This window comes from Ahaetulla prasina, chromosome 1 (genome assembly GCF_028640845.1).
Source record: "Ahaetulla prasina isolate Xishuangbanna chromosome 1, ASM2864084v1, whole genome shotgun sequence".
Lineage (NCBI taxonomy): Eukaryota > Metazoa > Chordata > Lepidosauria > Squamata > Colubridae > Ahaetulla > Ahaetulla prasina.
This window is the reverse complement of record NC_080539.1, coordinates 20,235,442-20,260,550: the sequence shown is the minus strand read 5'-3', so window position 1 is coordinate 20,260,550 and position 25,109 is coordinate 20,235,442. Positions and strand designations below refer to the sequence as shown.

The following is a 25,109-nucleotide window of genomic DNA, read 5'->3' as shown; positions in this document are numbered from 1 at the left end:
TGATGTCTCTTGGAAGGGTAAAATCAGCTGTACATAATTATAATCCAGAAGCCCTGATCCTGGTGATCTTTGCATCAGATGTCACACTTTTAAGGACAAAGAATGGGGTGAATACAGATTCAACAAAGAGAAGAGCGTCTGCTTTAAATAAATCCACCCACTGAGTTTATGGTTTGTTTTATCTATCCATAAAGCTGAGTTGGGTTTTGATAATGGATTTACAATTGTTCAAAAAATCACTCTTCAACTTTTTAATATGACTGAAGAGGAAATCATTACATGCACAGGGAGTCATTCCATTAGCTGGGTTTAACTTTAATTTTATTTAATCAGATCAAGCTTCTTTGGCCTGGTCCGCCCACTCCTGGCTCACAATCCAAAAAGGGTTGTATGTTCTCAGCTTGGCTGATCTCTGCAAAGCATGTTAAATTCATAACTGACGCACACAGTCAAGAAGAGAATGTGAAACTGGAAATGTTTTACGCTGGAAAATTGCTGAAAATCACTTCCTTCTTTCATCTCCAGATATTTTCAGTGCCCACCAAAGTTTGGCCTCTTTGCCCCTATTCATAAGGTCATCCGGATCGGATTCCCATCCACCAGCCCAGCCAAAGCGAAGAAAAGTAAGAGGATGGCCATGGGTGTCTCAGCCTTGACCCACAGTCCCAGCAGTTCGTCTATCAGCTCCGTCAGTTCCGTGGCCTCCTCCGTAGGGGGAAGGCCTAGCCGGAGTGGACTGGTAAGGTTCACCTTATAGAGATTCAGAACAAGCCTTGATAAGGTCTCATGTGTCATGGTGTAATCATGCAGATACCATGAATTCTGCAATCATAACAGATGTGAATGATGTCATAAGCAGGGGTGAGCTCCAGGGGGTTTGGCAGGGTTTGGGTAATCCTCTAGCCAAGGATCGCCAGGGTTGGGCGAACCCCCAAATTCCACCCCTGGCTGGCTACTTGTACCCCACCCCTCCAGCCCCACCCCTCCCAGGAGTCTTCACGTGGCCGGTTCATCATTCCAGGTAAGTGCAGGGGCCACGCGGAGGGTCTGGGAGGGCAAAAAATGGGCCTACCGTAGGTTTCAGAAGTCTGGAAATGGGCCTGTTTCTAGTCTCCAGAGGGCCTCCGGACCCTGGGGAAGCATTTTTTGCCCTCCCGGAGGCTCGAAAAAAACCTGGGGAGGGCAAAAAATGCCCCCACCCGGTTGTGGTGCAGGTGGCCGACTAGGCCACACCCACCATGGCCACGCCCAACCAACAACAGGGCAGCAAACCCGTTGCTAAAGTACCCTAATCATAACTTATATGTGTCATTTGTCCTTTTTCTAAAACGCCTTTTCAGTGATCATCCAAGCCCCAGTCATAGCATGACTGAGCTTCCAATTCCCTTTCCATTAGTTGAGAGAGATGATACAAGGACTGTTGCTCAAATATATGGTATATCTCAGAGCAGTGTTTCTCAGCCTTAGCGATTTGGAAATGTGTGGACTTCCAAACCAGGAATGCTCCATCTTTTCAATCCTGCTCAATGGAGTGGAGCATTTGCTCTGACAGAAAGCCACTTGAAGACAATAGAAGCATTTGAAATGTGGATTTACATGTGGCTGTTTCATATAAGTTGGGTTGACAAAATCAGAAATGAGGTGATAAGCTGCCTGGGAAAGCCAAGGGAAATCTTCAAGACCATAAAAAAGCAAAAATTAGAATATTTTGGACATGTGATGCGACACCCTGAAAAATACGGCATACGTCACTTAATCCTCCAAGGAAAGATTGAAGGCAAATGAGGTCCAGGCAGAAGAAGAACATCATGGCTTCAAAACCTAAGGGACTGGTTTGGACAAAACTCAGCAGCACTTTTTCATGCAGCTGTTGATAAAAATAGGATCGCCAACATGATTGCCAACATCCGATGATGGATATGGCACAAGAAGAAGAAGCAGCAGTGGACTTCAACTCCCAGAATTCCTCAGCGAGCATATCGGCTGGGGAATTTTGGGGGTTAAGTCCATACATCTTCAAATTGCCAAGGTTGAAAAAAATTGTTCGCTTATGATTGTTTTTTCTCTCTCAGAAATACACAGTTTTGAAAAGAGATGGACAGGCTAGGACCTACAGCCCTGTTGGTTCCTCCAAGATGGCCTCCACCAACCGCCATTGTTCTTGGCAGTATGATCAAAGAGGAAATGGTGACTGGGTTCATACATGGCATTGTGCCATTTCTTGTTAACTATGTTTTAAATCAGGGGTCTCCAACCTTGGTCCCTTTAAAACTTGTGGACTTCAACTCCCAAAGTCCCTCAGCCAGCAAACACCAAGGTTGGAGACCCCTGTTTTAAATCATAATTGGCTGAGGTGACAGAGGGTTCTAAGCCATAAATCAGGATTTCCAAACCACAGTGGTTGAAGTCACATAATATTTAAAGCAAAAACCCATCAAAGGCACCTTTTATCACAGTGCATTGTGTGAACTCAATTGTCGAGTGTGCCTCCTTGGCCTGACTGGCACCAACACCATTTTCATTTCTCTCCTCCTCAGTTCTACATCTAAAACCTGATATGATAGTGGTTGGCTTTGAGAACAGATTAGGTAGGAAAGAGCTCATCCCCTCCAGCTTAAATGCATTTATGTGTTCAGGCTGTATTTCGATGCTCAATTTTGCGGCAGTGTTAAAGACGGAGAGGAAGTGGCTAACTGAATTTTCTCCTTTGTGGTTTTCCAATGCTCCTTGTGCAGCTGACTGAGACCTCTTCTCGTTATGCCCGGAAGATCTCTGGCACGACAGCCCTTCAGGAAGCATTAAAGGAGAAACAGCAGCACATCGAACAGCTCCTGGCTGAGCGTGACCTGGAGCGTGCTGAAGTTGCTAAGGCAACCAGCCGCATATGTGAGGTGGAGAAGGAGATTGCCATCTTGAAAGCTCAGCATGAGCAGGTAGGTAGACCTGTGCAGGTGAGAACTGAAACACGAAGTGTAAAGGGTATGTGGGAATGACCTTGAGAGATGAGGAAAGACATGCTGCCAAGGGCAGGGGTCAGCAACCTTAAACGTTCAAAAGAGCCACAAAGGTCCTAATCAGAAGCCCCGCTTCAATTCTGGAGCCAACCAGAAGTCCAGTTCCCCCATCATAGTCTCCTCCTAGCGTGGTGTCCTTTTTCCTCTGCCTGTCCTAACCGAAAGCCTTATCAATTGTGGAGCCACAGCAGAGTGTTGTGGTCCGCCAGCAGCCTGCGGACCTGGCAGCGGAGTCGGACAGTGAGGAGGCTGAGGAGGAACATGGGCCAGTCTTGGAGTAGCCTGGATGAGGGCTCTGCGTCAGAGGCAGAGATGGGGCCAGGGCCATCTGGGAGCGATGCACAGACTCCGGGGCCTCCAGAGGCGGGCAGCAGAGAGGCAGAGGAACAGGAGGAGCCTGTACCTTCTGCATGCATGCAAAGAGCTGCCAGAAGGCAAGAGCAGATGAAGAAAAAAGGAGAACTCGGGAGTAAGGCCAGAAGATGACTGGCCACTCCCATAAGGCTTAAAAGAGTTCTTTGTGGAAAGGCAATGTTGATTCCATTGTCTCTTGAACTTTGTGGGGGTTTTGCCAAGAAAAGCCTTTGGCAGGTTGCCAAAGACAACAAAGGTTGGTGATAAGGCCGCAGGACTGTTTATGAAGAATTTGTTTTGGACTAAGCTGAGAATGGATTAATTCTCAGCTATTTTAATAAAATAAGTTTGTTCAGGCCTAAATTGTGTTTGGTAATCACTACTTGGGCCTCGGTCACAACATAGAGGGATGAAAGAGCCACATGCGGCTCCAGAGCCATGGGTTGCTGACCCCTGGCCTAGGGAACGGTCATATATGACGCATAGCATATAGATGCATAAAGGGCAGAGAAAGAGGCTCAGAAGGCACCCCCGCCCCCCCAGGTTCTCAGGCTAAGGAGATGGCAGGAGGACTGTACTTTCAGACTTGCAAGATTCTGTGAATGTAGCTTTACAATTTTTTTTTATTTGCATTTATATCCCGCCCTTCTCCAAAGACTCAGGGCGGCTTACACTATGTTAGCAATAGTCTTCATCCATTTGTATATTATATACAAAGTCAACATTTGCCCCCAACAATCTGGGTTCTCATTTTACCTACCTTATAAAGGATGGAAGGCTGAGTCAACCTTGGGCCTGATGGGACTTGAACCTGCAGTAATTGCAAGCAGCTGTGTTAATAACAGACTGTCTTATCAGTCTGAGCCACCAGAGGCCCACAATTACAATAAAGTAGAATTGGTTTCTCTAGTGGTGTTTCCTGTCAGACCTACCTGAGAAGGTTGACAAGAAGCCAGGAAGGAAAAGCATCTGATTTATAACACTATGAATTATTCATTATTAAGCACTAAGTATGACTTTGGTGTGCAAGCACAAAATAGGTCAATCATTATTAGCAGAAATAACCATTTGTTATTTGGGATTCACTCAGCTTTACCTAAAGCAAGCTTTCCCAGCCATGGCAATGTCCAGATGGATGGACTTCAAATTCCAGAACCCGGCAGGGTCATCGATGAGAACTCTGAAAGTTAAAGCCCACACATCTGGAAGTTGCCAAGATCAGGAAACCTAGCCCTAAACAGAGTACAGGTAGTCCTCAATTGATGAACACAATTGAGCAAAAAAAATTATGTTGCTAAGTGAGACAGTTGTTAAATGAGTTCTGCCTCATTTTATGACTTTTTCTTGCCTCAGTTGTTGTTAGGGTTAGTAACGCTGTTGTTAAGTGAATCTGGCTTCCCCAATGACTTTGCTTGTCAGAAGGTCATGGTGAGAATCACCATAAAAAGTGATCACATGACCCTGGGACCCTGCAACCATCAACAAATATGTACCAGTTGCCAAGGGTTCAAATGCTACAACAGTTGTAAGTGTGAAAAATGGCTATATGTCACTTTTTTCAGTGCCATTGTAACTTCGGACAAATGGTTGTAAGTCGAGGACTACTTATATAATCAATATGGGGGTCTAACAGATTTTGCTCACCTGCTGCCATCAGCCTTGTCTATATAAATCAGGGGTGTCAAACTCAAGACACGTGGACCGCATCTGGCCCACGGGGTGCTTAGATCTGGCCCATGGGGCCGCCCTGGAAATGGCAAAGGAGAGCCTGCTTTCGCTGGCAGAGTGCTCGGGCCACCACAGACGCCCCCGACACAAGTGACATCAAGCTGGCCACACCCACCCTGGCCCCCAAGGTCAAAAACAATGAAGGCCCTGATGCGGCCTTCAATGAAATCGAGTTTGACACCCCTGATGTAGAGTAAACCTATCTGCTATTGTTCTGATTGAAATTATGCTTTTCCATAAGGTACATGTATTTGTGCATGCACACACGCTGCAGGTAGGCTTTTAAACCATCAGGCAATTCCTGCAGAAATTCTTAGATGTTGAATAAAACTGTTAAATAAATATGCCCCAATTCTAGTTGGCATCATGATAGGAAATTGCCTGAGCTTCTGGGGGGCGGGGAGAGGCAGAAGATAGGTAAAATCCTATGGGAAACTAATGTTTGCCAGGTTCATTTATTTTGGTCATTTCCTTTTCTCAATAAGCAAGAATAAGAGGTAAGCATAGTGAAATTATGTCTGTGTTCAGACCTAGAAGCCATCTTTTACATTTGGGCCTTCAGGCCTGCCACATTTTCTTCTGTGGGAAAATGGGAGGGGGGATTGCATAGAGTATGGGTGATATGTAGTCAAAATAACATTCCTTTCTCAGAGAGTCAAGGACGCCTTGCCCTGGCACCTGGAGTCAGATAACTGGGAGGTGTTTCCAGTTTGGATGCTGGATGATTGGACCATGTGATGGACATGTGGGTGCTGGGCAGGGACTTGAACTTTCACTTGCATGGGGTAAAACCTAGAAACTTTCAGATTTGGGTTTTCACAGATGTTCCAATATGACATCTTCAATAAAAAGGAACTTTGAGAAACCTCAAGTCTCGGAGTCTTCTTTTGTTGAGGGTGTTACTTGGAACCTTGACATAACCCTAATCTGAAAGTTTCCAGTCTGTGTGTCATCTGATACAATGCTGGAAAATTGATTGCGCTTTCTTTTTTGTTTCATTTTTAGTATATAACAGAAACTGAGGGAAATTTGCAGAGAGCACGAGCCTTGTTGGATGGAGCGCAGAAGGAGAAAGTAGAGTTGCTGAACCAGTTAGAAGAGGAGAAAAGGTATCCACAAGTTGAGGGTTGGGGAGTTGAAAATAAAATGGATGTGAAATGTGGCTTGTTTGCTTAGAAGAAGGCAAATAATCAAGCTTGGTGGTGCAGTGGTTCGAATCAGTATTGCAGGCTAATTCTGCCGACTGCCAGCAGCTCGATTCTCACCGGCTCAAAGTTGACTCAGCCTTCCATCCTTCTGAGGTCGGTAAAATGAGGACCCAGATTGTTGGGGGGCATATACGGACTCTGTAAATCGCTTAGAGTGGGCTGTAAAGCACTGTAAAGCAGTATATAAGTGCTATTGCTGTTGGTGACAATGTATTAATATTGGAGTGGGTTACAGGTAGTCCTTGACTTGGCAACCACAGTTGGGACTGGAATCTTGGTTTTTGAACAAATCAGCATTGAATACCCAGATTGCAATCACAGGACCATCGGAATGCTGCAGTGGCCTGAATTTCAACTACAGTCAGAAGTATAGGTAGTCCTCGACTTAACGACCAGCATTGAACCCAAATTTTCCATTGTCAAACGAGACAGTTGTTAAGTGAGTTTTGCCCAAGAGTGGTATTCACTTACCTTCGCTACCAGTTCAAAAATGTGTGTGTGTGTGTGCGCACACATACTCGCTTTGCTCACAGGTGCCACTTATGCACATGCGCAGGGCCTTCTGCGCATGCACAGAGCGTCAAAAACGGGACATGATGACGTCCAGGCGCATGGGAGGAGCCTCCTGCAGCCACCGCTACCGGTTCACCCGAACAGGATAGAACCGGCTAAATATCTCAACTGGTTTTGCCTCATTGTCTGGCCACCATTGTTAAATGAATCTCTGCAGTTGTTAAGTTAGTCACAGAGTTGTTAAGTGATTTGGCTTCCCCATTGACAGCTTATCAGAAGGTCAGAAAAGGGGATCACATGACCATGGGAATGCTGCAAATGGTCATAAGTGTGAAAAAGAGTCAGAAGTCACTTTTTTCAGCGCCGTTGTTATTTTGAAAGGTCACAGAACAAACTGTTGTAAGTCGAGAACTGCATGTACCACTCATTCAGCGCTCTCCCAAGTTTGAACAGTCACTGAACAAATGGTCATTAACCAAAGATGACATCGTAATGTTTTAGGAAGTAGGAGAGAGCCAGCTTGGTGTCACAGTTAGGACGTCAGGCTAGAAACTAGAAGACTGAGAATTCTAATTCTGGCTTGGGCATAATGCCAGCTGTGTGACCTTGGGCCAGTCCCTCTCTCTCAGCCCTAGGAAGGCGGCAAAAAAAACCACTTCCAAAATCTTGCCAAAAAAACTGCAGGGATTTGTCCAAGCAGTCACCAGGAGACAGCATTGACTCAAAGAGATTAAAAAAAAAAGGACTTTAGAAGTGATGGTCATTCTATAAGGTAAAGGATCCCCTCGCACATATGTGCTAGTTGTTCCCAAATCTAGGGGACGATGCTCATCTCTGTTTCCAAGCCAAAGAGCCAGCGCTGTCTGAAGACGTCTCCGTGGTCATGTGGCCAGCATGACTAAATGCCAAAGGCGCACGGAACGCTGTTACCTTCCCACCAAAGGTGGTCTCTATTTTTCTACTTGCATTTTTTAACGTGCTTTCGAACTGCTGGGTTGGCAGAAGCTGGGGCAAAGTAATGGGAGCTCACTCCGTTATGCGGCACTAGGGATTTGAACTACTGAACTGCCGACGTTTCGATCGACAAGCTCAGCATCTTAGCCACTGGGCCACCGCATCCCTTATAGTCATTCGATAAACAGTCATTCGATAAACAGCAATAAATCAGCTTGTTTGAGTTCCATTTCATAATCTGAGCTACATGGTATAAGAGAGTGGATGTAATAACTTTGAAAATGTTTCCATGTCACTGCTTTCTTCTGACTTTTCTTTTCTTTTACAGGAGGGTAGAGGATTTGCAGTTCCGAGTTGAGGAAGAATCCATTACAAAGGGAGATTTGGAGGTAATCGACAGCATGGCCATATTTTATTAGAATTTATACACTAGCCTGAAGGATTGATGATCTCCTCTGCACTGATTTCCTGTCATCTCCTTGTCTTTTAATAAATTGAGTTTTGATTGGCTAATTAATGCGAGCTCTTACGTGTGTTTTGCAGAATGGCTTAGGCCAAATAACGTCGTGGGGTGTCCCACAGTGAATACGACTAGTCTCTTTGTATAGTCAATCACTGAAAACAGGGGTTCCAATTTTTATTTGCTTATTTTGAGCGATCCCGGAACTTGTTTCGCTCAGTAAATTAGTGTGCAGATCAAATCACAAGCAACGGTGAAAGTCACGTGTAGGCTTTTCCTTATTCTAGTTTTATTTCTAATTTAAACAATCTGTTTGAGTCCTAGTAAGTAGGGAACAGCGCTCCGTGTGCCTTCGGTGTTGAGTCATGCCGGCCACATGACTACGGAGACGTCTTCGGACAGCGCTGGCTCTTCAGCTTTGAAACGGAGATGAGCACCGCCCCCTAGAGTCGGCAACGACTAGCACATATGTGCGAGGGAAACCTTTACCTTTACCTTTAAGTAGGGAACATTGTATATCCAGCTTACTCCTCTTTGCAAACTCTTATTTCAACAAAGATGATATAAAACCCAACAGGTTTCTTTTATTCACCTAGGACAGTGATGGCTAACCTTTTTGCCATTGCGTGCCAGGAGGGCGGGGCGGTTCTGTGTGCCCCGCTCCCATGCATGCATGCGCAACTCCCCCCCCCCCTTGGCAGGTGATGGCTCAGTAGGCCCGTTTTTTTCTCACCTGGCTCCAGAGCTTCTCTATGAGTCTTGGGAGGGTGAAAACGGCCTTTCCCACCCCTCCCGGAGGCCCTTTGGAGGCCAGAAACGGCCCATTTACCAACTTCTGTTTGGACAGGAAGTGATGTTTTTTGCTGTCCCCAGCCTCCAGAGACTCCTAGAGAGGTTCTGGAGCCAGGTGAGAGAGAAACATGGGCCTTCCCCACCACCACCCAGGCCTCTGGAGACAGGAAACAGCCTGTTTCCCTACTTCTGGTGGGCCCAGAAGGCCCGAAAATCAGCTGGAGCCGAGCTCGCGTGCCCACTGATACAGCTATGCATGCCACCTGTGGCACGTGTGCCATAGATTCGCCATCACGGACCTAGGAGATGTTTTACTGTTTTGAATGGTTATCAATATCATCCAACATTTAGAACTAAGCCCTATTGATTTCAATGGGACTTGCTCCTGAGTAAAATGCTCTTGTGCTCTGGATGTGTTGAATTTCAGTTCCCTTCATTCATTAGCAATCATGATAATCCAGTTCTCACACATCTGGAAGGCACAAGCTTTGGAAAGGCTGATATACTCAACCCTTCCTCCGACTCAACCCTTCCAAGACAGAGTGGCTGTGGGTTCTGGCGTCCCGGTACAGTCAGCTTACACCATCGCTGACTGTGGGGGGGGGGGGAAGTACTGACCCCCAGGGGAGGAGTGCGCAACTTAGGCGTTCTCCTGGACGATCGGCTGTCCTTAGAGGAACATTTGACAGCCGCCAATGGAGCATTTTATCAGGTTCACCTGATTCGCCAGTTGCGCCCCTTCCTTGACCGGGATGCCTTATGCACGGTCACTCATGCCCTTGTCACTTCCCGCCTGGACTATTGCAATGCTCTCTACATGGGGCTCCCCTTGAAGAGCACCAGGAGGCTCCAGTTAGTCCAGAATGTGGCCGCGCGGGTGATAGAGGGAGCACCGCGTTGCTCCCACATAACACCCATCCTGCGCGGCCTACACTGGCTGCCGGTAGCCTTCCAGGTGCAATTCAAGGTTCTGGTCACCATCTTTAAAGCGCTCCATGGCTTAGGACTGGGATATCTACGAGACCGCCTTCTACCGCCGATAGCCTCCCAACGACCGGTGCGCTCCCACAGAGCGGGCCTCCTCCGGGTGCCGTCGACCAAGCAATGTAGGTTGGCGACCCCCAGGGGGAGGGCCTTCTCTGTGGCAGCACCGGCCCTGTGGAACGAGCTTCCTCCAGGATTACGGCAACTCCCTGACCTACGGACCTTCAGGCGTGAACTGAAGACTTTATTATTTCAGCAAGCTGGACTAACCTAAGAATAAAATATTTTTAGTTAATTTTAATGGGTTTTAACCGGTTTTTACCGTTTTAGTGATTTGGCTATTATAATATTTTGTTTTAATTGGGTTTTAAATTGCTTATTTATTATTGTTGTATTTTTTAATATGCCTGTGAATCGCCCTGAGTCCTACGGGAGATGGTGCGGTATAAAAGTATAAAATTAAATAAATAAATAAATAAAATATAGGAAATTGCTCATTTCTTCCTAGAATAAAATTAGATTTCATTCAGAAGGGAATGCATATTATGTTAAGCACCAATTAATACAGCATTCCTGCACATCTGCTGGCTGTCTGACCTGGACAAATAAGTCTGAGTTAATGTATCCTAATGTTGATGTTCCGGTCGTGGTCCAAATGCACAAAAATTGCCACAATCGATTTTGTGTTATGCTCCCTTGGATAAATAGATTGTGCACACTAGGATGGATGCAAAGAAGAGACTCCTAAGATCAATGCTTTTCAAAAACTGCTCCCCTAATGCATCTGACTTGGTTCTTGGATCATTATTTTTGGGGGTGAGCAAAGCTGCCTGAGTTGGCAGCAGTTCCCAGACTCAGTAACCTTCTAAAATGGATGTCCATGGAGATTCTCAGTCATCCAGGTCATGGTTGTTCCAAAGGTGCTTTTTCAAAAGGCAACGGGACTTTGTTTTTCCTTGAAGACTGACTTCAGAACGAAATAAGCTTCGTGGATGAGAAACGTAACGTCTTCAAGGAAAAATCAACATCCAGTTGCCTTTTGAAAAAACACTTTTGGGACGTTTAAGATGGATTTGACATGAATTGTGGTTGAGCATCTTGTCTCTAGACCAGTGATGGCTAATCTTTTTGCCATCACATGCCAAAAGCGGGGGGAGTGGAGGGGGGGTGTCATGTGTGTATGTGCCCACACCCATAATTCAATGAGCCCCGTCCCCGTGCATGCGCACGCAAACCCCCTGCACTCCCTCGCTTTTGGCACATGATGGCCCGGTAGGCCTGTTTTTCGCTCTCCCCAGGCTCCAGAAGTTTTCTTGGATCCTGGAGAGGGTGAAAACGGCCTTCCCCACCACCTCCCAGAGGCCCTCCAGAGGCCAGAAATGGCCCATTTCCTGACTTCTGGTGGGCCCGGAAGGTCTGAAAATCAGCTGGCCGATGCTCACTGGAGCTGAGCTAGGGTAACGCTCGCGTGCCCACAGATATGGCTCTGCATGCCACAGGTGGCTCACATACCATAGATTTGCCATCAAGGCTCTAGACCAATCATTGACTCGAGGAGACCTTTTGGAGCAGCTGTTTGGTAGGGGAATTCAACTGGAGTTGTGACATGAGAGATAATACACTAAAGCATTTAACAGTTTGTGTCTGTGTTTGCAGTTGTGAAGAGGATTGACTTGAAAACTGCCTTTCTTGCAAAATTGTTGCATTCATACCTTGTATCTTGTGCAGATGGCTGTCCCTGTCTTTTACCAATCTGGTTCCTTCTCCCCACCCCTATTGTGTAAACTGTCTTTCTTCACTTTGTATACTGAAGAAGATAATTTGCAGGCATCTCCATTATGATTATTATTATTCCCTTGTTCTCTCCTGTTTGCTTTCTTTTCTTCCTTTGGTTTCCTTCCTGATGTGTGACCAGACTCAGACGCAGCTGGAGCATGCTCGAATACGGGAGCTCGAACAGAGCCTCCTGTTTGAGAAGACCCAGGCAGCAAAGCTTCTCAGAGAATTGGAGGAGAGCAGGGTAATCCACCCAACCATCTTTGCTGCCCCACCTCATGCTAGCCAATGCCTGCAGATCCAATTGCTTGCTGGCTATGTTGATAATTCCCTATAGTTGTTTTTTTTTTTAATTTGAGCTTCCATGTTTCATGTTAACATCTTGTTTTGCAATTACTCCCCCCCCGCTCGCCACAATCTCTTTTTCCTCCATTTCTCTGGAGATGGTAACACTTTGTAGTTTTGCCTTCTTGGTCTGTTGGACAAACCCTTCCTTTGATTTCCATTCTGCAGCTTTTCATGCTATCATTTGGATTGGACCGACTTTGCCACCCATCATCCAGTTTAACAATAACCATTGGTTGAATACAGAAAGCTACTTACCTGATGATAGGCTCTTGGCTTTGCAAGCGGTTATGTCTCTTCATGGTGGTATCCCATGAATAAGAAAGAGGCTGTTCTTTTGTCTCTACCCTCACCATTGCACCCCACTGGAAAGCAGGGAGGAGAAGGCACAATTCATTCCCCTTTCCCCCCCTCCCAATCACCTGAAACCCCTCACCAGCTCTATCCATGCACGTGACTTGGCCCTTGGTAAATGGCAAGCTGTATTCACCCATCACCATTGCAGAGTTGCTTGGGCCCCCAGGAATTCTGCATCATAACTTAACTCTACAGGTTCAGCATTTTGGAAAGCATGGTAAAAACAAGCATGTAGGTGTCAGGATTCTTATCCAAAGAGATGGCATTAGCTACTGGGATAAAACTGTGTCCTTGAAGATCTCTTTTTGCTGTGCCTTTTTCATCTACCCCAATTGAATCTAATAACCTATTCATTTTTAATCCTGGATCTTAAGAGTACAGGAAGATCCCATACAATTGCCCATTTGGGTAGTAACTCAGAATAGGCTTACAAGCACTGTCTATCATGTGTCGTCAAGTCATATTCAAAGACTTGAGTGTATTTCATGCCTGGGACCCCGATTTTGTCCCAGTGGAGTCATCCAAGGGAACGGGGAATTTGAAAGGCCCAATCAAACTGCAGACAAGTGTAATAGATACATTGGTCTTTGGGCACACTAATAGTATCTCATAACATCACCATGAACTAAAAAAATCAGGCTTCAGGGAAAGTTCAAGGTAGCTCTTTTTTCTAGGCTGCTTTGGAATTTGACAATTGTACCTCAATCCTATAAAAGATTGAGAAAAATGTGTAATTTCCAAATTAAAATCCCACTCGGCAACTAGAACCAGGCATTCTGGATTTGGGCCTTAAGTCTTCTAAGACAAGGGTCTCCAACCTTGGCAACTTTAAGACTTGTGGACTTCAGCTCCCAGAATTCCTCAGCTAGGAAAGCTGTCTGAGGAATTCTGGGAGCTGAAGTCCACAAGTCTTAAAGTTGCCAGGGTTGGAGACCTCTGTTCTAGGATGCTGTATTTTTCATTCATAATGCTTAATCCCATAATTAGACATAGCTTCTGGGTACCATTTTAAAAAAAGTGTATTCATTAGATTATATTTCTTCCAAGAGACTGAAGTAATTCTGTGGAGATTTCCCTTTATTTTATCCTTACAACAGGATCCCCTTGAGATAGGTTGGACTCAGAGAGGAGGACTGACCCAAAACCAGTCCCTTATGAACTTTAACAGTTGAAGGTAGATTAGAACAAGGTGTATTTTTCTGGTACGTGTAGTCCTTGACGCAGCAAGAAGCAATGGGTGGAAACTGGTCAAAGAAAGAAGCAACTTAGAACTAAGGAGAAATTTCCTGACAGTTAGAACAATTAATAAGTGGAACGACTTGCCTTCAGAAGTTGTGAATGCTCCAACACTGGAAATTTTTAAGAAAATGTTGGATAACCATCTGACTGAGATGGTATAGGGTTTCCTGCCTGGGCAGGGGGTTGGACTAGAAGGCCTCCAAGGTCCCTTCCAACTCTGATGTTATGTTATGTTATGTTATGTTATGATTTATGACTACAATTGGGTCATAATTGTGGAATCTCTGTTGCTAAGTAAGGCGGTTGTTAAGTGAGTTGTGCCCAATTTTACCAATCATATGACCCAGAGGGACTGCAGCCATTGCAAATACCCAAATTTTGATCAGGTGACTGTGGGGATACATGTTCTGGTCATCATTTTCTTCAGGGCTATTAGAACTTTGAATGGTTGTCAAATGAATGGTTTAAAAGTCAAGGAGTACTATAGTTTACCTATCAGGGTTCCAAGTAATAGACCCATAGCAAGCAAAACTCTGAGGCAGGTGCATTCCTCAAAGAATAGCTTTATTGGATATATCATATTGGCACAGATCTGGTGAAAACAGACTCTGAAGGTTCCCGCAGTTTCCATCGAATTAAAAGTAAAAATTTGGCACTTTCTCAAAACAATCAGTCACATGGTCCAATCACAACGCTGTCTGGTTGCCTGGCGACATCACTCCTCCTTCCTCTGGCCAGTTGTGAGAATGTCCTTGGTTCCCAAGAGAAAGCATTTTGTTTTGACTACAAAACCCCAGTTATCTCAAATCCTTCCTCCCTATTCCTCAGCTCCAGTGTGACAACACTGAAGCTTCCAAAATGGCTTCGGTCAGGTCAGCTTTAGGGTTGACATCACTACCTGTAGCAGTATACCGCATTGACTCTTGGGATTTTTCCCAAAGTCTCCTGGGAAACTTCTGTGAATTAAGGGACATTAGATCCGGGATCTTTTGCTCCTAGTCCAGCATCTATACTATATCTATACTATATTGGCTGAGAGAGAAGCAGAGAAACCGAAAGTCACCCAGTGAATTTCTAATGGAGAGTGAGGTTAACTCAGGTCTCTCACAGGTCTAGTCCAAGTTAGCCACTGTACCAAAAACCACCAGTTTTCAACCCCATCTATCAAACTTTTGTGAAATCTGCAGTATCTTTAAAAGGAAAAGAAGCCTTTATGATGTACAGTATTTTTAATTTGTGATTTTCACCTCTGATGATGCCAGAATTTATCCATAGTTTGCCACTGTTGTGATCAAAGAGATATGGTGTTTTGTTACTAGACATAGGAGTCATATATACAAAAAAATGATTCAATTTTTGTTTGTTTCTTTCATTATTACCTCTATATACAAAACTGGGAAAGCAGCTTATTCACATAGTCCTTTGGAATTTTTCCTCCTGGTGGGTTTTTTTAATGATTTTGTTAGATTGAATTTGAATTATTGCTAAGTATTTGTAATTTTGCCTCAAGCTACTGGAATATAACTTCAACAATATAAAAATAAATCAGTTTGTGTTGTTATTACCCATTCTTCCCTCCAGAAAAATCCTAAAAATTATCAGTACAAAAGGTAATAGCAATATGGATAAAACAGGCTATACTAGAGGAAGTAATTTCCAGAACATAGTTGTTGTTCAAAATGGAGGGCTACGTGTCTTTGTTATCTAAGAAAGTGTCATCTGTATAACTGCTGCTGTCCAGATGTTGACTGTCTAGGTTAGGGGCAACCTAAAAGGCCTGTATTGATCTCTGTTCTTAAGATTTTTGGTTTTAAAACTGATTTGCTCCTTCTCACCAGTTGAGGAATTTTATGGGAAATAAAGCTTGGCCCTTTGGGTTCTGCCAGAAGTTTGCTTTGGGAGTGAATGAATGTTTTAGAACATTTTGGGCAATTTATAAACTTTCGGAGGGAAAAAGCATGCTGAGAGTCAGATTTGGCTTAGGGAAATTCCTTCTCTTGATAAGGTTCATCGATCACACTAAAATATAACATGGCTTGTTTTAAGATTAGCATCTGTGACCTAATCAGTGTGATCTGCTGCTGTAAACATGGGAACAGCCAAATGTTTAGTTTTTGCTGCCCCAAGGAATAAGATTATATTTGTATTTTTGTTTGTTTTTTGAGTTCTGGTGTTTGTTTATTCAATTTGTGTAGTCGCCCACTTCAAACCAGATTCTAGACTGCAAACTATTATAAGAAAAAATTAAAACACAATACAAAAAAAGAAATAAAATATGAAATAAGATAAATAAAAACTAAATAGCAGCCAAGAGATGTTATAATTCATTGGTATCTATAAAAAAAAGCCAGGAAACAGAACCCTTCACATACTTGGAACTTGGGCATATTGCCAGGTTTTCAAGACCTTCCAAAAGGCCAACAGGCTTAGAGCCATCCTCCTCTCAGGATTACATTTCATGAGATTTTGATAGAGGAAAGTAGATTTCAGATGAACCTAGGAGAAACGTTTGGAGACCCAAGAGCAGTTCAACACTGACATCCATTACTGTATGACAGACATGTAGATGCCCCCTTGCTGTGACTTCAAATTTGTACTTGTTTGGGAGATGCTCTGATTTTTCTTAGCAACAAAGATGATTAGGGGCCTGGAGGCTAAAATACGTAAAGAACGGTTGCTGGAATTGGGTATGTCTAGTCTGATGAAAAGAAGGACTAGAGGGTTCCAATATCTCAGGGGCTGCTAAAAAGGAGTCAACTATTCTCCAAAGCACCTGAGAGCAGGGCAAGAAGCAATGGGTGTAAACTAATCAAGAAGAGAAGCAACTTTCCCTAAGGAGAAATTTCCTGACAGTTAGAACAATTAATCAGTGGAACAACTTGCCTCTAGAAGTTGTAAATGTTCCAACACTGGAAGTTTTTAAGAAGATGTTGGATAACCATTTGTCTGAAGTGGTATAGGGTTTTCTGCCTAAACAGTAGGTTGGACTAGAAGACCTCCAAAGTCCCTTTCAACTTTGTTATTCTATTCTGTGCTTCTATTAAGCAGAAGTTTGGATCAGGAACTTTTGTGTCCTTCTCTAACTTTCAACCCTTGAGTATTTAGAGCTAGTCTTGGAGTCCATATGGTGGAGCAGCCCCTATTGCCAGATTTCTCTTTTGTTTCCTTTTTACCATGATTCATAAACCGAATGTGCTGTGCCCCATCAGTTTCCCAGCTGCTTCTAAGCCCATCATTAAACATTAACCATGGTCAGCAGTTTGCTTATACATCCAGCACCATTCCTTACATATTCCTTTAGAACATTCCTGTTAATAACTTCTAACCAAGTCCCATAGGTGGGAGGGTGGGTGGGAAGGAGGGTGGTTGATTGGTTGATTGGTTGGCTAGATGGCTGATACATCCTTTTACACCAGGGTAAACTATGCGGTGAGCAAAGAGTCAGTGACTATAGAACAATTGAGCAAACCCAAATCTGACACGACCCAATTTAGCAGATTAGGTTTGAGAGTTGAAACGCCTTTTAACAGCCTTATGAAAATAATCTGATATTATCAGCTAACAAGAATGATGGCATTTATTTATTTTTTCTTACTTTACTTTGTACTTTCAGCAGTCCACTATGCTGAACAAAAGGTTTGTTTTCAAGATGGAGAATGCTGGGACTGAAGGAGTAAGTTCAAAAGCTGCCCAGCATGCCTGCTAAACTCTCAAGTCTTGAGGTATTTAATCTGCAGTGTTTCTCAAACTTGGCAACTTTTAAGGCATATGGACTTCCAGCTCCCAGAATTCCCCAGGCCGCCTGGCATGCTGGCTGAGGAGTTATGGGAGCTGAAGTCTGTACGTCTTAAAGTTGCCAAGTTTGAGAAACACTGATCCGTAGTTGGTGAGGATGATTGCAGAGTTGATAGTAGAGGGCATAGATTGCGGCCAAATTGTTGCATTGTCGCATCAGACCAATGATGCAATGGAATACTAATTTGGGAGGCTGCATTATTTTCTATCAAGTCTTGTTCAATCTGAGAGGGGGGGGGGGGAAAGAGTTTGTTTTCAAACATTTCTTTTAAAGTGGAAGAGGTGCCGCTGAAATACTTATGGATAAAGGGTTGTTATGCTTGCATTTGTTTAATTACAAAGTGGCCAAAGTGTATATGTCAGTATCCCTTCTTTTGTTTGACATTATTAGCCTCCCTCCCTTCTCATACCTGTATTGAATCCCAAGGTACAACATCAGCAGGAGCTCTTCCTAGGGAACTTTTCAGACTAGCAAGTGTGGGCACCCAGGGTGGGAAAAGATGCCACAGAAGACAATCTCTCCAGTCAACATTAACACTAATTCTAACTTAAATCTTAGCTGAGAAATAAGGCCAAGAACATTCCTATAAAGACATACTGCTTGAGAAGAAGATAGGAAACACTTTTTCCTGAGGAAGTCATTTTTAAAAACTTCAAAATAGGTTATGACGTAGCATTAGGAAAAAGAAAAAGTTGCTTTTATTTCGTTTCAAGTACAGTAGTCCTTGACTTACGTCCACAGTTGAGCCCAAAATTTGCATTGTTAAGCAAGACCGTTGTTGAGTGAATTTTATGACGTCGCTTGCCACAGTTGTTAAGGGAATCACGGCAGTTGTTAAAAGTTAGTAACATGGTTGTTAAGTGAATCTGGCTTCCCCATTGACTTTGCTTATCAGAAGGTCGCAAAAAGCAGATCACATAACCACAGGACATAAATATGATTCAGTTGCCAAGCATCTGAATTTGGAGCACGTGACTTTGGGGGTGCCCCAACAGTCATAAGTGAAAAACGGTGATAAGTGACTTTTTCAGTACCATTGTACTTTGAAGAGTCATTAAATGAACTGTTGTAAGTCGAGGACTACCTGTAAGCACAACAAGGGGAGAATTTTTATCCCTGTGCTGCTAGTTTTCTTCTCATGAGAAGCTGTATCCATATAAATCAGGGGTCTCCAACCTTGGTCCCTTTAAGACTTGTGGACTTCAACTCCCAGAGTTCCTCAGCCAGCTTTGCTGGCTGAGGGACTCTGGGAGTTGAAGTCCACAAGTCTTAAAGGGACCAAGGTTGGAGACCCCTGATATAGATCCATGTTTTCACGAATATCTCAACTGTGGTCTCCATCAGATATCTGAATTGGTAGATGCCATCCTGCCATTTCATAACTTTGTTGTCTTATCTCCACTCATTTTTCCAGTGGCTATTCTGATTGTAAATTGTGGAATTTTCATCCCCTACCGCATGGAGATCGCCAGATTACAGGAGACTGGTGTGCAGATCATTTTTGTATTTTTTTTTTAAGGAGAAGCAGTGGTGTTTCTAGGAAAAAATGTTTTTCTGATTGCTTTCTAGAAAAAGACAGACTTGAACCTGGTCTAATTCCAAAAGAAAGAAAAGCTCAATAGAAAATTTACCCTGGTGCAAAAACAAAAACGAAAATCTAAAGCCTTCAGATAATGAAATCTGTTTTACTGCATAGGTATTTGTAAGTTGCAATTCCTTTTCTAAGAGCTTTTTCACACATTTGGTAGCCAAAAAAAAAATGTCAGTATTCTACTTAAGATATTTGTAATCACTCTTCTCTCCAGGCTATACGATGTTAGCGATACCAACACAAAAGACATTTGCATAATTTATTTAGGCAAGATGGTTTAGGTGCAACCTACCGTAACTACAGCCTGTTTGCTAGTTTATGTGTATTTTGAGAACCCAGAAAAGAAGGTTGAGCATGTTGTATAAACTTTTCATTACATTCATGTTCTGGTAGTTACAGATTCAGAATTCTGGAGGTTGTTGTCCAGTGCACTACATTGGGAAGGGTTGGTAAACACCTTTATGCATCCCTAAAAGATCTCATATTATACAGTAATATACTTTAAAAAGAGAAAGCTTCCACAATGAGTAAAGAAGCTCTTAGGATTTTCAGGTACAGGGAAACTATAGCCATCCAGTTGTTGCTGAACTCAGTCCTAGCCAATGGTTTTGGATGGATGATGGTCAGCAGCATTCTAATGACAATTGGATGGCCGCAGGTTACCCACAACTGCATATGAAAATGCAAGCACTGATTATTAACGCATGCTTGTATCCTTTTCATAATCTCTTTCAGTTAACTACCGTGGCAGAGAAGTCACGAATCCTTCAGCTTGAGGAAGAGTTGACTTTAAGGCAAAGTGAGGTTGAAGAGTTGCGGCAGTGTTTAAAGAATTCCCATCAGCCGGAGTCTCCAGATCACAGCCTGGGCCTGCAGACTGAAACTCTCCGCTTACGTGACCAGCTGTTTTCAGCCAACAAGGAGCACCAAAAAGAGAGTATCCAACAGAAAGAGAAGTATGAGAGGACTTTGAAGAAGCACCAGCAGGAGGTTGAAAAGTTGAAAGCTCTCAATGAAAAGTACTCCCAAGAAATTGTGGACCTCAAGCAAAAAGTTCAGCAGGCCACCAATGAGAACATGGGCTTAATGGACAACTGGAAGTCAAAGCTGGATACGTTAGCGTCAGACCATCAGAAGTCATTGGAGGACCTCAAGGCTACTTTGAACACAGGCTCTGACAGCCAGCATAAGGAAATAGTGGAGCTGAAAGCTGTAGTAGAAAGCATCAAATTGGAGCACCAGTTAGAGCTGGAGAACCTAAAAGCTAAGCATGACATTGAGATGGCAGTTCATATTAAAGAGAAGGAAAGCCTTAAGCTGAAGGTACAAGAAGTCAAGGAGGAAATGGAAGAAAGTGACAACAATTGGAAGAGCCAGTTGGAAACCAAAACGAACCAGCAGCTTATGGAACTTCAGGACTTGAAGGATAAGTGTCGAGATGCTGACCTCAGAGTTCATGAGCTGGAGAAGCTACACAGTGACTACAAAGACCAGGCACAAGCCATAGCTTTCTTGAAAGAGCAGATCTCCTTGGCTGAGAAAAAGATGTTGGACTATGAGACCCTGCAGAAAACTGAGGTTCAGAGTAAACAAGAGATTCAGCGGTTACAGGAGAAAGTTCTTGTGTTAGAGAATAAATTGCACTTCACGGAGGCCCTCCACCCTTCCCAACCCACCAATGTGAGTGTTTGAGTTGAAAGGCCAGTGTCCATGAGTAGCTATTGGCTTTTTAAAAGAAATTTGCCATGGATCCCTATCTTTATTCTTTTGTTCTTTATTTTACTTATTAATACATAAGTGAAAGAATGCAACATTTAAACAGCTTAAGCTGTTAGTTAGATGTTTTTTCCCCCAAAACTGGCCACTATGTGAGGCAGCTTGAATTCCTTCAAAAGGATGTTCAACCATCAAGAAACATGGATTAATTAATGACTTTGGACATCTTCATTCAGGATTCTACTGTGTTTACTATATTTAATTCATAAATTAATGACTCAATGTTTATTTTTCCTTATGAATAGAGGTACGGTAGGATAAGTAGGTTCTTGAGAACTCACTATTTCAGAGTATTGAGGAAATATATAGGAGGAAGAAGGAAAACAGACTGGTTACTATAAAAATCTTGATTCTCCAGAATTTGCAGTGGACAAATTTAATTGTATTTATCATTTGCATAATAATACATTATTGTAATTTATATAACTTGCATGATTACATATTTATGTCATTTATGTCATTTTCATGACATTGTTACTCAAACAGCATAGATTACATTTTGCTGACAAATTCTTAGATTCAAAGGATTTTTTTTAGAATTATGGAGATCTCCTTCAGAGATCCCTGGTGCTCTCTGAGCTTGGTTGTTTTCTTGCAGACGTTTTATTACCAAACCAGGTAATATCATTAGCATTGATGATGTTACCTAGTTTGGGTAATGAAATGTCCGCAAGTAAACAACCAAGCTCAGAGCGCACTGAGGTTTCATTGTAATACAGGGGTGTCAAACTCGCATCATCACACCGTTGACACGTGACATGAGATATCACGACTTTTCCCCCCTTCGCTAAACTGGGCGTGGCCAGTGCGTGACACATCCGGGCCGCAAGTTTAACAATCCTGCTGTAATGCATAGTAGTGAAGTAAGTCAAAAGCCATTTCAAAAAAGGGAGATACCAGATTCTTTATTTCAAGGGTTAAAGTAAGAAAATTGAAAGATATAAGGGGAAGAGTAGGCCAATGGTAATAGAAGGAGGCCTGTAGAGACCTTATTCTGAACATAACTAAATGGTTGCAGTAGGAAGACATTCAGTCATCTCAACTTGGTGGAATCCATTAGAGAAAGGAATCAAATTTTAAATATCTATTAACTTGCAACCATTCATTTATCAACCATTCAAAGTTACAATGGCACTGAAAAAGTTGACTTATGACTAGTCCTCGCATTTATGACTCTCACAGCATCCTCACTAGCATGTGGTCAAAATCGGAGCATTTGGCAGCCTGCATTTTCTTTTACACCAGTGGTAGCATCCCGGGGTGATGTGATTGCCATTTGCAACTTCCCAGCTGGCTTCCGACACACAAAGTTGTTAAGGGGTTTGCTTAATGAACACAATAAATTGAGGGCTATCTGTAACGCTATGCCGCGACTCCCTGTTTCTCAACTTTGGAATAAGGCAAGCTATGAAATCATGATTTGAAATGAGTTTAACATTATATAGCTTCTGTTAAAGCTGGGAACGATGGTTTTGTTAAGACAGGAAACTGATTTGAGGGTTCATAGATCAGTTTGAGTCCACAGGTGATAAACTGCTAGCTACAAAACTTCTGGTTTGATTGCTGCAAGCCAGAAAATTTGATTGCGTGCAAGAGAGAAAGCTTATGTATATTTTATTAAGACGCATCATTTATTCATTCAGCGGTTACAAAGCTTGTTTCAATAGTTCATGAGATAAAAGCAAAACATTCGATCTTTACTGGAGGGTATGTATAAAACTGGCCATGTCTGTCATAAATCAGTGGAAGGTATAAACATGGAAGAGAGCCAGTTTGTGTAGTGGTTAAGGCATCATAGTAGAAACTGGGAGACTGGGAGTTGTAGTCCTGCTTAAGCACAAAGCCAGCTGGGTGATCTTGGGCCAGTCGCTCTTTCTCAGCCCTAGGAAGGAGGCAATGGCAAGCCATTTCTGAAAAATCTTGCCAAGAAGGCTTCAGGAACTTATCCGGGCAATTGCCAGGAGTCAAAACTGATTTGAAGGCATAGACATAAACTTGAAATGCACCAATAGAATTGATTTCAGATGTTATCCAGAAGGTCTGATGGGTCTGCACATTTGCACAGTCTTCATTCAATTCATATTACCCAATATTGTTTGTTTATGGGTTTTTTTTAATGTTTCCTTAGATGATTGAAACAAATGACATTTCAGAAGAAAAGATCAAGATGAAACAAGCAATGGAAGGTAAAGAGTGCATCGCATTTTGGGATCTTGGACTTGAACATAATGAATATAATTATAATGAATATAAATACTGTATCACTTCATTGACTAGAAGTTTCTGTTCCTGTTTTAGATTTTCATCTAAATCAGGGGTCTTCAACCTTTAAGCCTTGGCGGACTTCAACTCCAGGAATTCTGGGAGTTGAAGTCCGCCAGGCTTAAAGCTTTGCTGGCTAGGGAATTCTGGGAGTTGAAGTCCGCCAGGCTTAAAGCTTTGCTGGCTGGGGAATTCTGGGAGTTGAAGTCCGCCAGGCTTAAAGTTGTCAAGGTTGGAGACCCCTGTTCTAAACACTGTGCTCATGCCAACAAAAGGCCCCCTCGCCCAAAAATGTTAGCATCAACTGGTACAGGGCTACAGCCCTGGCTTATGTTCAGTCTGCTCCTCTTTAGATGTTGAGAGGTTGGAAACCTGTGGCCCACATTCATCTGACTTTTGATAAAGAACTTCTACCAGAGTTATCTCAGACTTCTGCTAAAACTGCTTCTCTAGCCTGAGGGCAGGAGAGCAGCATTAAGGAAAGCTGAAAGGGCAGAAGAAGAAATGCCCTGGTCCTAGTTTAGCTCTAGTTTTAGCATCACCAAGGAGCTGCAGTGGCACAGTGGTTAGAGTGCAGTACTGCAGGCTACTTCTGCTGACTGCCGGCTGCCTGCAATTTGGCCGTTCAAATCTCACCAGGCTCAAGGTTGACTCAGCCTTCCATCCGTCCAAGGTGGGTAAAATGAGGACCCAGATTGTTGGGAGCAATATGCTGCCTATTTAAACCGCTTAGATACAGGGCAGTAAAGCACTGTGAAGCGGTATATAACTCTAAGTGCTATTGCTTTTGCTATAATCAGCCTGTAGCCCTGGTGGATTACTCATAAAGACAACCAGATCACAGAAAAAATTATTCTTCTCTTCTTATTTGGAGTGAGTAGCCTGGACAAGTCTTGGGGCATTTGGTCTGGCAGGTCCTCTTACATTTTAACAAGAAGGGAAAAGTCCACTGAACTTTTTAGAAGCACAAAGATTGCACTTTCTTATTTAGGTGTGCAAGATAACTGGTTTTGCATAATTCTTTTCTGTGAGGAGTAAGATGTTGAGGATACTATGTGATACTCTGTAGGAAGCTGTTTGTTCTGCTTTTAGACTGAGGTATAGTTACTGTATGCCCATGATGGCGAACCTATGGCACATATGCTGGAAGTGGCATGCAGAGCCATTACCAGTTGCTCTTCCGGACTCTGGCACGCCAACCAGCTGGTCTTCACGCAGGCGGGAGCGCCGGAAATCCCAAGAGCAGCTGCCCGGTACACATGCACGCACCGGGAAGATGAACTTCTGGTTTCTGGCACATGCATGCCAGTTGGTCTTCACGTGCGCATTTGCACCAAAAACCAGAAAACCAGGTAGCCAGTGCACATGTGCGTGCCCAAAACTGGAATTCCTTAGCAGACAGGATCCATAGAATGGAATGGAATGGAATGGAATGGAATGGAATGGAATAGAATAGAATAGAATAGAATAGAATAGAATAGAATAGAATAGAATAGAATTTTTTATTGGCCAAGTGTGATTGGACACACAAGGAATATGTCTTGGTGCATATGCTCTCAGTGTACATAAAAGAAAAGATACGTTCATCAAGGTACAACATTTACAACACAATTGATGGTCAATATATCAATATAAATCATAAGGATTGCCAGCAACAAGTTATAGTCATACAGTCATAAATGGAAAGAGATTGGTGATGGGAACTATGAGAAGATTAATAGTAGTGCAGATTCAGTAAATAGTTTGACAGTGTTGATGGAATTATAGAATAGAATAGAATAGAATAGAATAGAATTCAGTTCAATTCAATTCAATTCAATTCAATTCAATTCTTTATTGGCCAAGTGTGATTGGACACACAAGGAATTTCTCTTGGTGCATACGCTCTCGGAGTATATAAAAGAAAAGATACATTGGTCAAGAATCATAAGGTACAACACTTAATGATAGTCATAGGGAA

At 43.1% G+C, this 25,109-nt stretch overlaps 1 protein-coding gene across 10 annotated transcripts in view; it reads left to right on the top strand.

Annotated features, from left to right (window-relative positions):
* Nucleotides 1-25,109, top strand: part of CLIP2 (CAP-Gly domain containing linker protein 2) — a 106,410-nt gene that overhangs the window by 65,437 nt on the left and 15,864 nt on the right. For 5 of the 10 annotated variants that reach the window (XM_058164318.1, XM_058164320.1, XM_058164317.1 and 2 more), the window contains 8 exons: nucleotides 526-739; nucleotides 2,736-2,933; nucleotides 6,102-6,205; nucleotides 8,100-8,160; nucleotides 11,923-12,027; nucleotides 17,338-17,397; nucleotides 19,847-20,791; nucleotides 23,016-23,073. In XM_058164318.1, coding sequence (XP_058020301.1) covers nucleotides 526-739; nucleotides 2,736-2,933; nucleotides 6,102-6,205; nucleotides 8,100-8,160; nucleotides 11,923-12,027; nucleotides 17,338-17,397; nucleotides 19,847-20,791; nucleotides 23,016-23,073 — 1,745 coding nt within the window. The remainder of the gene's footprint in view (nucleotides 1-525; nucleotides 740-2,735; nucleotides 2,934-6,101; nucleotides 6,206-8,099; nucleotides 8,161-11,922; nucleotides 12,028-17,337; nucleotides 17,398-19,846; nucleotides 20,792-23,015; nucleotides 23,074-25,109) is intronic. The other 5 variants (XM_058164321.1, XM_058164325.1, XM_058164324.1 and 2 more) reach the window with 3 other exon arrangements.